This window comes from Carcharhinus amblyrhynchos, chromosome 9, assembly GCF_965287045.1.
Source record: "Carcharhinus amblyrhynchos chromosome 9, sCarAmb.v2.hapA, whole genome shotgun sequence".
Lineage (NCBI taxonomy): Eukaryota > Metazoa > Chordata > Chondrichthyes > Carcharhiniformes > Carcharhinidae > Carcharhinus > Carcharhinus amblyrhynchos.
Window position 1 is genome coordinate 11578459 of NC_137332.1, and position 13657 is coordinate 11592115.

The 13657-nt window shown below is 45.7% G+C and overlaps 1 protein-coding gene across 1 annotated transcript in view; it reads right to left on the reverse strand.

The window, feature by feature from the left end:
- Nucleotides 1-13657, reverse strand: part of LOC145347584 (calcium-activated chloride channel regulator 1-like) — a 42430-nt gene that overhangs the window by 16817 nt on the left and 11956 nt on the right. The window contains exons 4-8 of the mRNA XM_080195169.1: nucleotides 10629-10737; nucleotides 9326-9491; nucleotides 2982-3203; nucleotides 2004-2228; nucleotides 1735-1912 (exon numbers count right to left, since the gene is read on the reverse strand). Of these exons, the coding sequence (XP_080051295.1) occupies nucleotides 1735-1912; nucleotides 2004-2228; nucleotides 2982-3203; nucleotides 9326-9491; nucleotides 10629-10737 (900 nt within the window). The remainder of the gene's footprint in view (nucleotides 1-1734; nucleotides 1913-2003; nucleotides 2229-2981; nucleotides 3204-9325; nucleotides 9492-10628; nucleotides 10738-13657) is intronic.

Genomic DNA, 13657 nt, shown 5'->3' on the forward strand with positions numbered 1-13657 from the left:
AGGTTTAGTTCCATGATAATGACTATGTCATATTAGTATTAGTACAAGCCCCAGATGTTGGTTTGTTGGGTCTAAAGGGCTGGGTTTGCCTTTGCCATTTCTACTGCCACTGTTGATTCATCCAATTCTGCAAGATCTGCAATTATAAGTGCTCTAAGCTACAGGGCTATGGGCAGTGTACTGGAAGATGGATTAGAAGGGGCACCTGGGTGTCTTTGGGCCAACATGGACACAATTGGCTAAATGACTCCTTCTGTGCTGTATCATTCCTTGGTTCATTGAATCTGAATTTTGGCTGCTTACTCTGAAAAAGACTCAAATATCATTCCAGAAAATCAAGCGCAAAATTAGGAACAAATTTGAAACATCAACACTGGGGCAATTTGGAAAGAGGTTGATGGTGTTAAATAACCAAGGTTGGAGGAGGCTTAGCTGGAGTACAAATATCCCAAGGACCCATTGTGTTGAATAGCCTGTTCCTGTGCTCCAAGTATTATGTAATACTATGCCACTAATCTTGGTGCAATCTAAACATTTGACTTTGGGTTCTCCATTGTGTTACCTTTATAATGCTAATATTATACTATTATTCAGTCTTGTGTGATGTTGCTTACGATAAATTAAAAGAAACACTGAGTTTAATTTCCTTCTTGTTAACTGTTTATGGCTAAAACGGGACAGCACAAGAACCAAAAGTAGGAAAGCCATCTCAACAATTTCCTATCGGAGTTCTACCCAGTAATTGGAATGTAATCACCTGGAATTCCCTTCCACCATTTCAGCTGAGACGTTAGCCAAATAATTTTAAATAGGTCATTTAACCCTTAAGTGTGAGTGATGCACTTTGGAAGAAGAAGCAAGATAAAGGAATATTTAATAAATGGCAGAACACTCGGTAGTTCAGAGGAACAGAAGGATCTTAGGGTAATTATTCACAGATCCTTGAAGTCGGAAGAGTATGTGAATAGGATAGTTAAGTGACGTGGGACACTTGCTTTCATCAGTCGTAAAAAGTATTAGAGCAAGGAGCTAATGTTGGAGCTGTACAGAGTGTTGGTTTGGCCACAGCTGGAGTAGTGTGCGGTTCTAGTCACCCTACTATAAGAAGGATTCGATAGCACTTGAGGGGAAAAGAGAAGGTTCACCAGAATGCTCTTGGAATGGAGCATTTGAGCTATAAGGAGACTCTGGCTAGGCTTGGATTGTTTTCTCTAGAATAGAAAAGGATATGATTGGGATGTATAAGATTATGAGGGGTATGGACAGGGTGAATAACTGTTCCTCTTAGTTGAGAGATCAGTCACAAAGGTCATTGTTTTAGGGGTAAGGGACAAGAGATTCAGAAGGAATTTGAGAAAAAGTATTTCTACTCAGGCTGGTGGGAATTTGGAATGCACTGCCTGGGAAGGTTGTGGAGGCCGGAAACATTACAAGCTTCAAAACATATTCGGATAAGCACTTGAAATATTAAGGTGCAGACTTGATGGGCCAAAGGTCCTTTCCTGCTCTGTATGCCTCTAAAACTCAATAGCCAGGACTCTACCACCTCGCCCACCATCGGAAATCTCCATTGAGCTCAGATGGGAATTTCTGGTCTCGCTCGAGCAAGGCCGTAGAACCCGCCCAATGACTTTTCATGCTTCCACTACAATGAAAGGGGGAAGAATTTGAAACAAAGAAGCTCTCATGTTGGTCTCCCAACGCACAGTAATCGGGCCTTGCATTGTTTATTACCTGTCATATTTGACAGCTGTTCCAATTCTGCAGCCGCACTTGGTCCTAATGCTATAGTGTGGATAACTGCGCCACTCTGTTCAACCTCTGCAAAGCAACTGTTTATTCCACTGTCCTCCCCATCAGTCAGCAGAACAATTTCATCACCATGTGTGGCACCATCGTCGCCACGAAGCACCTGCAAAACAGTTGGTCATTGTCAACGTGGGAATAATGTAATAACTGTCAATAAGGGGTTATTTAAATTTGTTGCGCTTTTCAGATGTTACCTCAAACCCAGACCGAACACCAGCACAGATATTTGTTCCACCAGTAGCTTCTCTAGGTAACAGTTGGACGAGTTCATTCCTCACATCATCATTATTAATCACTTTCAAACGTGTTTGAACATTTGCAGCACTGTTAAAAGTGACAATTCCAACTTGTGACTGTACTTCAATGATCTGCAGTAAGAATATCTCAGCTGCTTGGTGGAGTCTGTTAATCCGATTCTCCTATTTAATAAAAAGAATACAATGTGCTCAGTAATTCATGTGACTTATTTATATATTGCATTAAAAAAAAGTTAAATTTAGTTCCAATTTCCATTGAAGAATACAGTGGAAATTGAATACAATGGAAATTCGGTGTTGATGTGATCAGCGCAACTCGTGGGCCAAAGGGCCTGTTTGTGCTGTAGTGTTCTATGTTCTATGTAATACAGCCGTCGATGGTTAATTTTTATTTCTACAAGCAAACTGTTTGGGATTGAATGGTCATTGTTGTACCAGCTGCAGTCAGGCAAATGGAGAGAATTCCATCATACTCCTGATTTGTGTTTTGGAGATGCTGGGTAGGGAAAGTAGTGGTGGTGCAGTGGTATCGTCACTTGGCCAGCAATCCTAACACCCAGGGTGATGTTCTGGGGACTTGGGCTTGAACCCCACCATGGCAGATGGTGAAATTTAATTTCCACAAATAAAAGTCTGGAATTAAAAGTCTGCAAAACACTCGTGTAAAGCAAAACATCTGATTCATGTCCTTTAGAGTCAGTCACCACACCCAATAGATAAAAACAGCTAGAACCAGTGTTCTTATTTCCCCGTTTTACTTGTGTTCAGACTAGTTTCTTCCTATTTTCACTGTTTTCTCCATCTGGGAATACACAGCTTCTGACTTCTTCTATCCTACTGTCCGAAACCACACAACAGATCAGACTTGTGTCCAATCAACATTTTCTGTAAAATAAACATTAGGGCAGGCCTTACCGATGCCATACTTCCGGAAGTATCGAGGACTAAGCAGAGCACACGGTCTTTGGCCTGTAGGATTGTAAATGTTGGTATCACTGAACCAGAGTGGGGTGGGCGATTGTTTCTGAAATCCTCTGACTTGCTGATCACATCCCAAGTGCTCCTGTAATTGCACATTTTGTTCTGCATGTTTGGTGCATCAGGATTGTGAGTTTCATTGTTACAGAATTCAACCACCTGGATATTTAAAAAAAAAATGCCCTGCATTAAAAGAGACTATAGGAGGAAAAAGCTCTGACTAAAAATCCTAAGCAAAGTCTTGAAAAAGATAAGAATCTCTGGAATTCTCTGCCCGTTGAAGTGGTGGAGGCTACCTCGCTAAATATTTTTAAGACGCGGGTTGATGGGTTTTTGATAAGAGAGGGGATTAAGGGTTATGGGGAGAGGGCGAGAATGTGGAACTGAGCCATGACAGATCAGCCATGATCTTATTGAATGGCGGGGCAGGCTCGAAGGGCTCGATGGCCTACTCCTGCTCCTATTTTCTTATGTTCTTATAAGGAATCTACACCAAGGACATGAAATGCTGGAAATACTCAGCAATATCTTTGAAAATAATCCCTGTGGTGAAGGCACACCCACTATGCTATTAGAGAGGGAGTTCCACAGTTAAGACCCAGTGACGATAAAGAAATGGTGATATACTTCAAGTCTAGATTGGTGTACGATCGGAGGGGAACTTAGAATTGGTGCTGTTCCCAAGCACCAGCACTGCTTGTCCTATAAAGAGTGAGTGTCACATGTTTGTGAGATTTTGCTGTAAAAGACTTTGCGAGTTGTATTAGTACATCCTGCAGCACATGTACATTGCAGCCCTCGTGCACCGATGGTTGAGGGAATGAATGTTTAAGGTAATGGATAGGCTGCTTTGTCTTTGCATTTCTGGAATTTGATGCAGCTGTTCCTCTCCAAATGGAGATTATTCCAACATAGCCTTGAATTATGCCTTGATGGGTGGTCTTTGGTAGATTGGGTTTGAGTGAGGAATTGTGAAAGGGGAGAGAGGCCTGGAACAGACGATGAGCAATTCACTGCAGAATTCCTAACCCTTCACCTGCTTTTGTAGCCAGGTTGTTGGTTTTCTATGGCTGGTGCAGTTAGGCTTCTGGTTAGCAGTAATCCCCAAAACGCTGATGGTGGTAATGGAGAATGGCCATTTGCTTTGCACTTTCTTGGCATTGTTTGCTACTTATCCGCCTGAATGTTTTTGGTTGGTCTTGCTGCATGCAGGCACGGATTGCTTTGTTATTTGCTGCAGTACAAATTGAACTGAAAACTACACAATTAACAGCAAACTGTTAAGCTCCTGGACACAAGGAAGGTCATTGATAAACCGTGAAAATAATTTGCCCTTGGCGGCAGTAATAAACCCCCAAGAGTTCCATGCGGGGCTTGTTGAATACTAATTCCTTTGGTAACAGGCCTGCCCACATTACCTAAGCCCTTTAAAAGCAGACATCAGGAAGGGTCTGCAGAACTGTTGTACCAGTCAGGACTCATGATTCTAGAGATTGGAGACCTGCTTAGAGTCCCTGCTCTCAATCAACTGCTGCTACTGCTGCTGAACTACATCATTTCAGAGTTGAGCTGAAGCTGAGAGGATTGCACAGAAATGCCGCTGCTTTGAGGGAGAGAGAGGCCCGGATCACAGGAGCTTGAGCCGTACAGGCTTGAAGGCCCACAGCCTGCAGGAGGAGGAAAGAATAGAGGAACATGTGACTGAGTCTGGGCTCACTAGCCCGTCAATTGAACGTTGGTGCTTGCTGGAGGAGGGGGTGGCTTGCTTCTGTTTTTTCTCAACTGCAGGGATGAGTGATGAAGACTACTTTTGGACTTAAAGCCAGGCCCATCCTGGGCTGAAGACTTTTCAAGTCCTCTCACCTCTACCCTAACCAAGGAATATCAGTGTGGCCAAATTCCCCTCTAACTCGATTTTCAAGTTTGCTGATAACACCACCATAGTGGATTGGATCTCAAACGATGATGATACAGAGTACAAGAAAGAGATAGAGAATCTGGTGAATTGGTGCGACGACAATAATCTCACCCTCAATGTTGACAAAATAAGGGAGATAGCCATCGACTTCAGGAAGTGTAGTGGAAGACATGCCCTTATCTACATCAACAGGGATGAAGCGGAAATGGTTGTAGAGCTTCAGGTTTCTAGGTGTCCGGATCACCACCAACCTCTCCTGGTCTCTCCATGCCAAAGCTACAGTTAAGAAAGTTCACCAACACCTCTACTTTCTCAGGAGACTAAGGAAGTTTGGCATATCTGCTATGACTCTCACCAACTTTTATAGATGCATTATAGAAAGTATTCTTTCTGATTGTATCACAGCTTGGTATGGCTCCTGCTCTGTCCAAAACTGCAAAAAACTATAAGGATCATGAATGAAGCCCAGTCCATCACACAAAGTAACCTCCCATCCATTGACTCTGTTTACACCTCTCGTTGCCTCAGAAAAGTGGCCAGCATTATCCCATGCACCCCAGACATATTCCATTCCACCTTCCATCAGGAAAAAGGTACAAAAATGAGGACATGTACCAACTGACACAAGAACAGCTTCTTTCCTGCTGCCATCAGACTTCTGAGTAGACCTACCTTATATTAAGCTGATCTTTCTGTATACCCTCGCTATGACTGTAACATAACATTCTGCACCCTCTCCTTTCCTTCTCTGTGGATGGTATGCTTTATTTATATAGTGCACAAGAAACAATACTTTTCACTTTATACTAATAAATGTGCCAGTAAATCAAATCAAGTTATCACACACCTATCTGCCTGACCTGGGGCACCCGCCTACTTGGTGCACTACCCATCCATCAGCCTTCCTCCTGTGTCTCCTGATCTTCCCTCTCTCCTTCTCTTCTCTCCCTCGAAAGCACCCCTTTCCATGCCTAGGGGAGAATGCCTCAGCTCACATTCCCCAACCCTTTCACTGCCCTCCCTTCCCCCAGTTTCCATTTAAAAAAAAGCATACGTGAGTCACGCCATCTCTTGGGATGGGTGTAGCTCTAGTCGGGCTATCCACACACTGCTCCAAGGACCCTTCCAATACACATCTTACGAATTCCTCCCCGTCCGAACCCCCAGCTCTAGGCACCTTCCAATCCACCCCAGGGAGATTAAAATCTCCCACTACAACAACCCTGTTCTTCCTACACTTGTCCAAAATGTCTCTACATATACCCTCTTCCACTGCCCGCGGGCTGTCAGGCGGCCTGTAGAACACTCCTAGCATAGTAATGGCTCCCTTCCTATTCCTCAACTCCACCCACAGAGACTCAATTTCCAACCCCTCCATATTATCTTCCCTCTGCACCGCTGTGACGTGCTCCCTAACTAAGAGTGCCACTCCCCCTCCTCTTTTCGACCCTCCCCTGTCACGCCTAAAACACTTATACCCAGGAATATTTAGCTGCCAGTCCTGCCCTTCCTTTAACCACGTCTCCGTCACTGCCACCACATCTAAATTCCTCGCGAACATCAAAGCCTTAAGTTCAACTGTCTTACCCGTCACACTCCTCGCATTAAAACAGATGCACTGAAGACCCTCAGGCCCACTTGGATCCTCCTTCTCCTGGGAGATTTTCCTCTCATCTAGACTTACCCTGTCACCCAACTTGCTCCCACTCCCAGTGCCTACTGAGTTATCTGTCTCCTCCCCACCCCCCCCTCCATATTAGTTTAAACCCTGCCGAAACACTCCAGCTAACCTCCCAGCTAAAATATGTGTACCCTTCCCATTTAAATGTTCCCCATCCCACTTGTACAAGCGCCCTTCCCTCACAAAGACTTCCCAATGGTCTACAAAACTAAAACCCTCTGTTCTGCACCAATCCCTCATCCATGCATTCAACTGTAGGATCTCATTATTTTTATCCCTGCTATTACTGGGCACTGGCAGCAGCCCAGAGAACGCCACTCTGGAGGCCCTGCACTTCAGCCTGGCCCCCAACTCCCTGAACTGCCTATGTATATCGCCCCTGCTCTTCCTTCCTATGTCCTTCTCTCCTACGTGTATAATTACATATGCCTGGGTCCCTTGGCCCTTCAAGATTCCCTCTACCCTCTCTGACACATTCTGTACCCCTGCTCCAGGAAGGCAGACTACCATCCTGGAGTCCCTCTTTTGCCCCAGAACCACCTATCAATTCCTCTAACCCTCCCGTCCCCCACCACTATCTTACATCCAGCCCCCTTCCTTCTCTCTGAGACGTTCTGGCCTTCCTCTCTTGCCCTTTCCACCCCAGTTGCCACCTTACCCCTGATATCTTGGGAGACTACCTCTGGGGTAGCCTTTGGAACATTATTCCTCTTCTTTTTCCCCTTCCTAACTGTAACCCACCCATTCCCCCCCAGGCTCTGGGATCCCCTCGTGACCGTGGTTCCTATTCATTATCGCCTCATTCTCCCTGACTAAACATAAATCCTCCAGCCTCGGCTCCAGTTGCCTAACCCGGGCCCTCAAATGCTGCAACTCCAGACATTTGGTGCAGATGTGGACTTTCCGGAGGTGCTGTGTCTCCAGGAACTCCCACGTATTGCACCTAACGCGCCTCCCCAAGGACCCTGCTATTTATTTGACCACCCTTAGAAATATGAACACAAATGGAAAAATTAGACCAGTAACTCACCTTGCCTAAGCCCTGTGAGCCAAAGCTCTTACAGCACTCACTCAGCACCCACCTCACTCCGCTGCCCGCTCCCGACGCTGCCCGCTGTCTACTGCGGCCTTTTTGTACTCCGGCGCTCCCTTCCCGACTGCCCTTGTGCCTAGTCCTGCTATGGAAAGCGCAGACTAACAAAAACCCCGTGAAACAGCAATACAATTGAAAATTACAGTACAATCGCAATTCAAGACTCACCAGCCACCAGTACACTGCTCCGGAGAACAATGAGGTGGATCCTCGAGTGAGTACCTGATTTGTACTCCCGCGCTCCCTTCCCGACTGCCCTTGCGCCTAGTCCTGCTACGGAAAGTGCAGACTAACAAAAACCCCGCGAAACGGCAATACAATTGAAAGTTACAGTACAATCACAATTCGAGACTCACCAGCCACCAGTACACTCAACCTTTGTAGAAAAGAGGTTGGCTGTCTGCCATGGAGTTATGATGTGGAGATGCCGGCATTGGACTGGGGTAAACACAGTAAGAAGTCTCACTGCACCAGGTTAAAGTCCAACAGGTTTATTTCGTAGCAAAAGTCACTAGCTTTCGGAATGCTGCTCCTTCGTCAGGTGAGTGGAATTTCAGTTCACAAACAGGGCATATAAAGACACAAACTCAATTTACAAAATAATGGAATGCGAGTCTTTACAGGTGATCAAGTCTTAAAAGTACAGACAGTGTGAGTGGAGAGAAGGTTAAGCACAGGTTAAAGAGATGTGTATTGTCTCCAGCTGGGACAGTTAGTGAGATTTTGGAAGCTCAGGCAATTCGTGGGAACTATAACTCTGAAAGCTAGTGGCTTTTGCTACCAAATAAACCTGTTGGACTTTAACCCGGTGTTGTGAGACTTCTTACCATGGAGTTGGATGGTTTTGTGTCAAGATTGACTGTGGCAGTTCATCTAATACAGGTGACAGCTAATGAGGATCTGGCCATCTTCTCAACTTCATTGATCAGAAAACAGGTCAATTCTTTAACACTTGATTCTAAACCATGTTTCAGTAGCACCTATTTTGAAGAGACTGATAAAATGGACTGAAATTATAACATATTTGGATTGTAATTTATAATACATTTGGATAAATTGTGATGTATTTGGTTGGCACGGTGACACAGTGGTTAGCACTGCTGTCTCACAGCGCCAGGGGCTCGGGTTTGATTCCTGGCTTGGGCCACTGTTTGTGTGGAGTTTGCATGTTCTCCCTGGTTCTGCGTGGGTTTCCTCCGACTGCTCCGGTTTACTCCCACGGTCCAAAGATGTGCAGGTTAGGTGAATTGACCATGCTAAATTCTCCTTCAGTGGACCTGAAAAGGTGCCAGAGTGTGGCGACTACAGGATTTTCACAGTAACTTCATTGCAGTGTGAGTGGAAGCCTATTTGCGACTAATAAATAAGCTTTAAAAGAAAGTTGGGAGTTGTATATGTACACCATGGAGTAGTGGCTTTATTTTGTGTTTAACAATAAATACAATTCCTTTCCAGTTGGGCTTCCTGAGTTATTGGAGAGGCTGTCCTGTATCAATTACATGGGGCTAACAGGATAAACTTTGTAAGAATTGCAAGATCCAGATTGTTAATGATATTTAAGAATAGCACCTTCGAGTAACTTCACTTACATTTGGCAGTCCCTGTAGGTACATTATTGAAGAGGATGAACTCTGATCCTTCTCCGGATAGAATTTACAATCACCTTTTGGCAATCCTGTGTTGCCATCATTGTCACACAGTAAACAAGAGCTGCCCAAGCATTCAACAGGCTTTCCTGTTATTTCTTGTGAACACCTGAAAGTCAAAATAATTTAAAATGTATTTGATTCTGAGTAACTTTCTCTCCTCCACCTTCTTCTGTTGGTAAAAAGATACAAAAGTCTGAAGTCACGTAACAATTGACTGAAGAACAGCTTCTTCCCTGCTGCGGTCAGACTTTTGAATGGACCTACCTCACATTGAGTTGATTTTTTTCTACACCCTAGTTATGACATTTTGCACTGTCTTTGTCATTCTCCATTAATGGTAATGTATAGCACGCAAGAAACAGTACTTTTCACTTTGTTAATATATAAGAACATAAGAACATAAGAAATAGGAGCAGGAGTAGGCCATCTGGCCCTTCGAGCCTGCCCCGCCATTCAATAAGATCATGGCTGATCTGTCGTGGCTCAGTTCCACTTTCCCACCCTCTCCCCATAACCCTTAATCCCCTCTCTTATCAAAAATCCATCAACCCGCGTCTTAAAAATATTTAGCGAGGCAGCCTCCACCACTTCAACGGGCAGAGAATTCCAGATATTCACCACCCTTTGAGTGAAGAAGTTCCTCCTCAACTCCGTTCTAAACCGCCCCCCCTTTATCTTGAGGCTGTGCCCCCTAGTCCTACTGTCTTTTTTGAGCGGGAAGAGTCTCTCCACCTCTATCCTATCCATCCCATTCATCATCTTATACGTCTCAATGAGATCTCCCCTCATTCTTCTAAACTCTAACGAGTACAAGCCTAGTTTATTCAGCCTCTCCTCATAGCTCAACCCCCTCAACTCCGGTATCAGCCTAGTAAACCTCCTCTGCACTCCCTCCAAGGCCAAAATATCCTTGCGCAGGTGCGGCGCCCAAAACTGCACACAGTACTCCAGCTGCGGCCTCACCAATGCCCTATACAGCTGCAGCAAGACCTCCCTACTTTTATATTCAATCCCCCTCGCTATGAAGGCCAGCATCCCATTCGCCTTCCTGACCAGCTGCTGCACCTGCAGGCTGGGTTTTTGCGACTCATGCACAAGGACCCCAAGGTCCCTCTGCACCGTCGCCTGCTGCAGTTTTTCGCCACGTAAGTGACAATAATAAATTGAATCAAAGGTAATTGTCATCTTGCGTGGAAGACTTTGTTTTCACTGAACAACGACATTCAAATAGAAATTGTCCTACCTTGTTGCTTCGGAAACTCCATCATCCGATATATAAAAAGGCTCTAGATCATTATATTCTTCAAACACTCCCCACCGAAATAGGGCCCACTCATGAATAAATACTCGACCTGGAGAAAAGAAGTATTTTTGTTGTTCAAAGTTGTGAAACCAAATGCTGTCACTTCCTGTGAGATAGAAATGGTACTTCAGAAAAATAAAACTTCTTCAGAAAAAATAAACTGGACCACGATTCTCTCATGCACGATCAGTGGCGTGGAGTTGCTCTGTAGCATCACAAAAACAAAGAATATTCTATGCTCGTCTGTGTCGTGGTGGTACGGCTTCCTGCAGCAATATCTCTTGAGCAGGCACAGAATTGGTGTGTCAAAGCAATCAGCTGCAAACTTTAGTTCTCCACCTCTCTGATGGGCAGGCAGGAATTGATTTGTGCTATGACTAACCTTTCAAAGTACTTCATAATGATGGAGTGGATATGTCGACTTTCCTGAACCTCCTTATATTCCAATATATGGGTGGGAGGTCAAAAATTAGGTAAGTGCCCAGTTTGTCACCTCTTGTTGATGTTACAGGCCCCGTTCTGCCAGATAAATCAGTAATGGATTTACATGTGATTAGTGAGTCCCGGATGCAATCGTCTGGGCTCACTTGTCGTTATCTGCTCACCAGTGAAGGTCCTCACCGGTGATGATCACATATAGTCTCCATCCCCACCAATGGAGACCTGATGTGATGGCCTCGCTGATGGGGCGATTGGGGGCTGGTCTGTACCCCTTGGGCAGTGCCAGGTGGCAATGCCAAGAAGTGGGACCTAAGGGGAAATGGCAGGGCTTGAAGGGGCAGACTCACGACAGAGGATTGGCCAGGGCAGTGATCGCCAGGGGGAATTGAGGGCAGTAATCAGTGGGGACTGTGGGGGAGCGGTATAGAGGTGGTTCGAACCGGTGATCAACTGTAATGCTGATTTGCGGGGGGGGGGGGGGGGGGGGGGTTGGTGTAAAGGGGTGATCGGGTGTGTACACTCGTACACACTCTACTGGGAGATCGAGATGTATGCATAATGATCTGGTGCTATGTAATGAGGCGGGTAGAATTAGGGACCTTGCGGTGAAGGATCCTCTTGGAGAGAGTGATCATTGTATGGTGGAGTTTCTGGTGCAGATGGAGGAGGAGAAAGTGGGTTCCCGGACACGCGTCCTCTGTTTGAATAGAGGGGAGTACGGTAGGATGAGAGAAGAATTGGCGAATGTGGACTGGGGGAGTGCGTTGGAGGGAGGGTCTGCTGAGGAGCAGTGGAGGATCTTTAAGGAGATCTTTCTTGGTGCTCAGCAGAAATTTATTCCGATGGTCAAAAAGGACTGTAGGAGGACAGGTAATAAGCCGTGGATAACGAAGGAGGTGAAGGAAAGTGTTAAATTAAAAGCGGAGGAATTTAAAGTAGCTAAGAGTAGTGGGCGAGAAGAGGATTGGGAGAGGTTTAAATGTCAACAAAGATTGACAAAGAAGTTGATAAAGGAGGGTAGGAGAAACTATGAAGCTGGGCTAGCGCTTAATATAAAAAAGGATAGCAAGAGTTTTTATAAATATATAAAAAGGAAGAGGCTGGCTAGGGTGAACGTTGGTCCTTTAGAGGATGAGAAAGGGGACCTAGTGGTAGGGGATGGGGATATGGCTAAGGTATTGAATAACTTTTTTGCTTCTGTCTTCACGGAGGAGGACGTGAATAATTTGCCGGGTGCTAGCGATGGAAAGGTGGTAGGACTGGAGGGTCTTAATGACATTACTGTTACTGGAGAGGCGGTGCTCGACAGACTGGAGAGGCGGTGCTCGACAGACTGGAGGGGCTGATTGTGGACAAGTCCCCAGGACCGGATGGAATGCATCCGAGGGTTCTGAAAGAAATGGCGGAGGTTATAGTGGATGCATTGGTGGTTATTTTCCAGACGTCGCTGGATTCCGGGGAAGTGCCGGAAGATTGGAAAACGGCTAATGTTATGCCGTTGTTTAAGAAGGGTGCCAGGCAAAAGGCAGGGAATTATAGGCCGGTTAGTTTAACGTCTGTGGTAGGTAAAATGTTAGAATCTGTCATTAAGGAGGAAATTGCAAGGCATCTTGAAGGCAATTGCTTGATAGAGCAGACGCAGCACGGTTTCATTAAAGGGAAGTCGTGTCTGACAAATTTACTGGAGTTCTATGAGGATGTGTCTAGGGCGGTCGATAGAGGAGAGCCGGTGGATGTGGTCTTTCTGGATTTTCAGAAGGCGTTTGACAAAGTACCTCATAAGAGGTTATTGCAGAAGGTCAGGGGACTTGGAGTTGGGGGTAGGGTGTTAGCGTGGATAGAGGATTGGTTGTCAAATAGGAGGCAGAGAGTGGGGGTCAACGGGTGCTATTCGGATTGGCGGATGGTGACTAGTGGAGTGCCCCAGGGGTCGGTGCTGGGGCCTCAGCTTTTTACCATTTATATAGATGATCTGGAGGAGGGAACCGAGTGTAGGGTGTCGAAATTTGCGGATGACACCAAGATTGGGGGAACGGCAAATTGTGCGGAGGGTGTGGAGAGTCTGCAGAAGGATCTAGATAGGCTGGGCGAATGGGCCAAGAAATGGCAAATGGAATTTAATGTTAGCAAGTGTGAGGTGGTCCACTTTGGTAGGAAGAATGGTAGGAAGGACTATTACTTACGGGGCGAAAAACTGCAGCAGGCAACGGTGCAGAGGGACCTCGGGGTCCTTGTGCATGAGTCGCAAAAACCCAGCTTGCAGGTGCAGCAGGTGGTCAGGAAGGCGAATGGGATGCTGGCCTTCATAGCGAAGGGGATTGAATATAAGAACATAAGAACATAAGAAATAGGAGCAGGAGTAGGCCATCTGGCCCGTCGAGCCTGCCCCGCCATTCAATAAGATCATGGCTGATCTGTCGTGGCTCAGTTCCACTTTCCCGCCCTCTCCCCATAACCCTTAATCCCCTCTCTTATCAAAAACCCATCAACCCGCTTCTTAAAAATATTTAGCGAGGCAGCCTCCACCA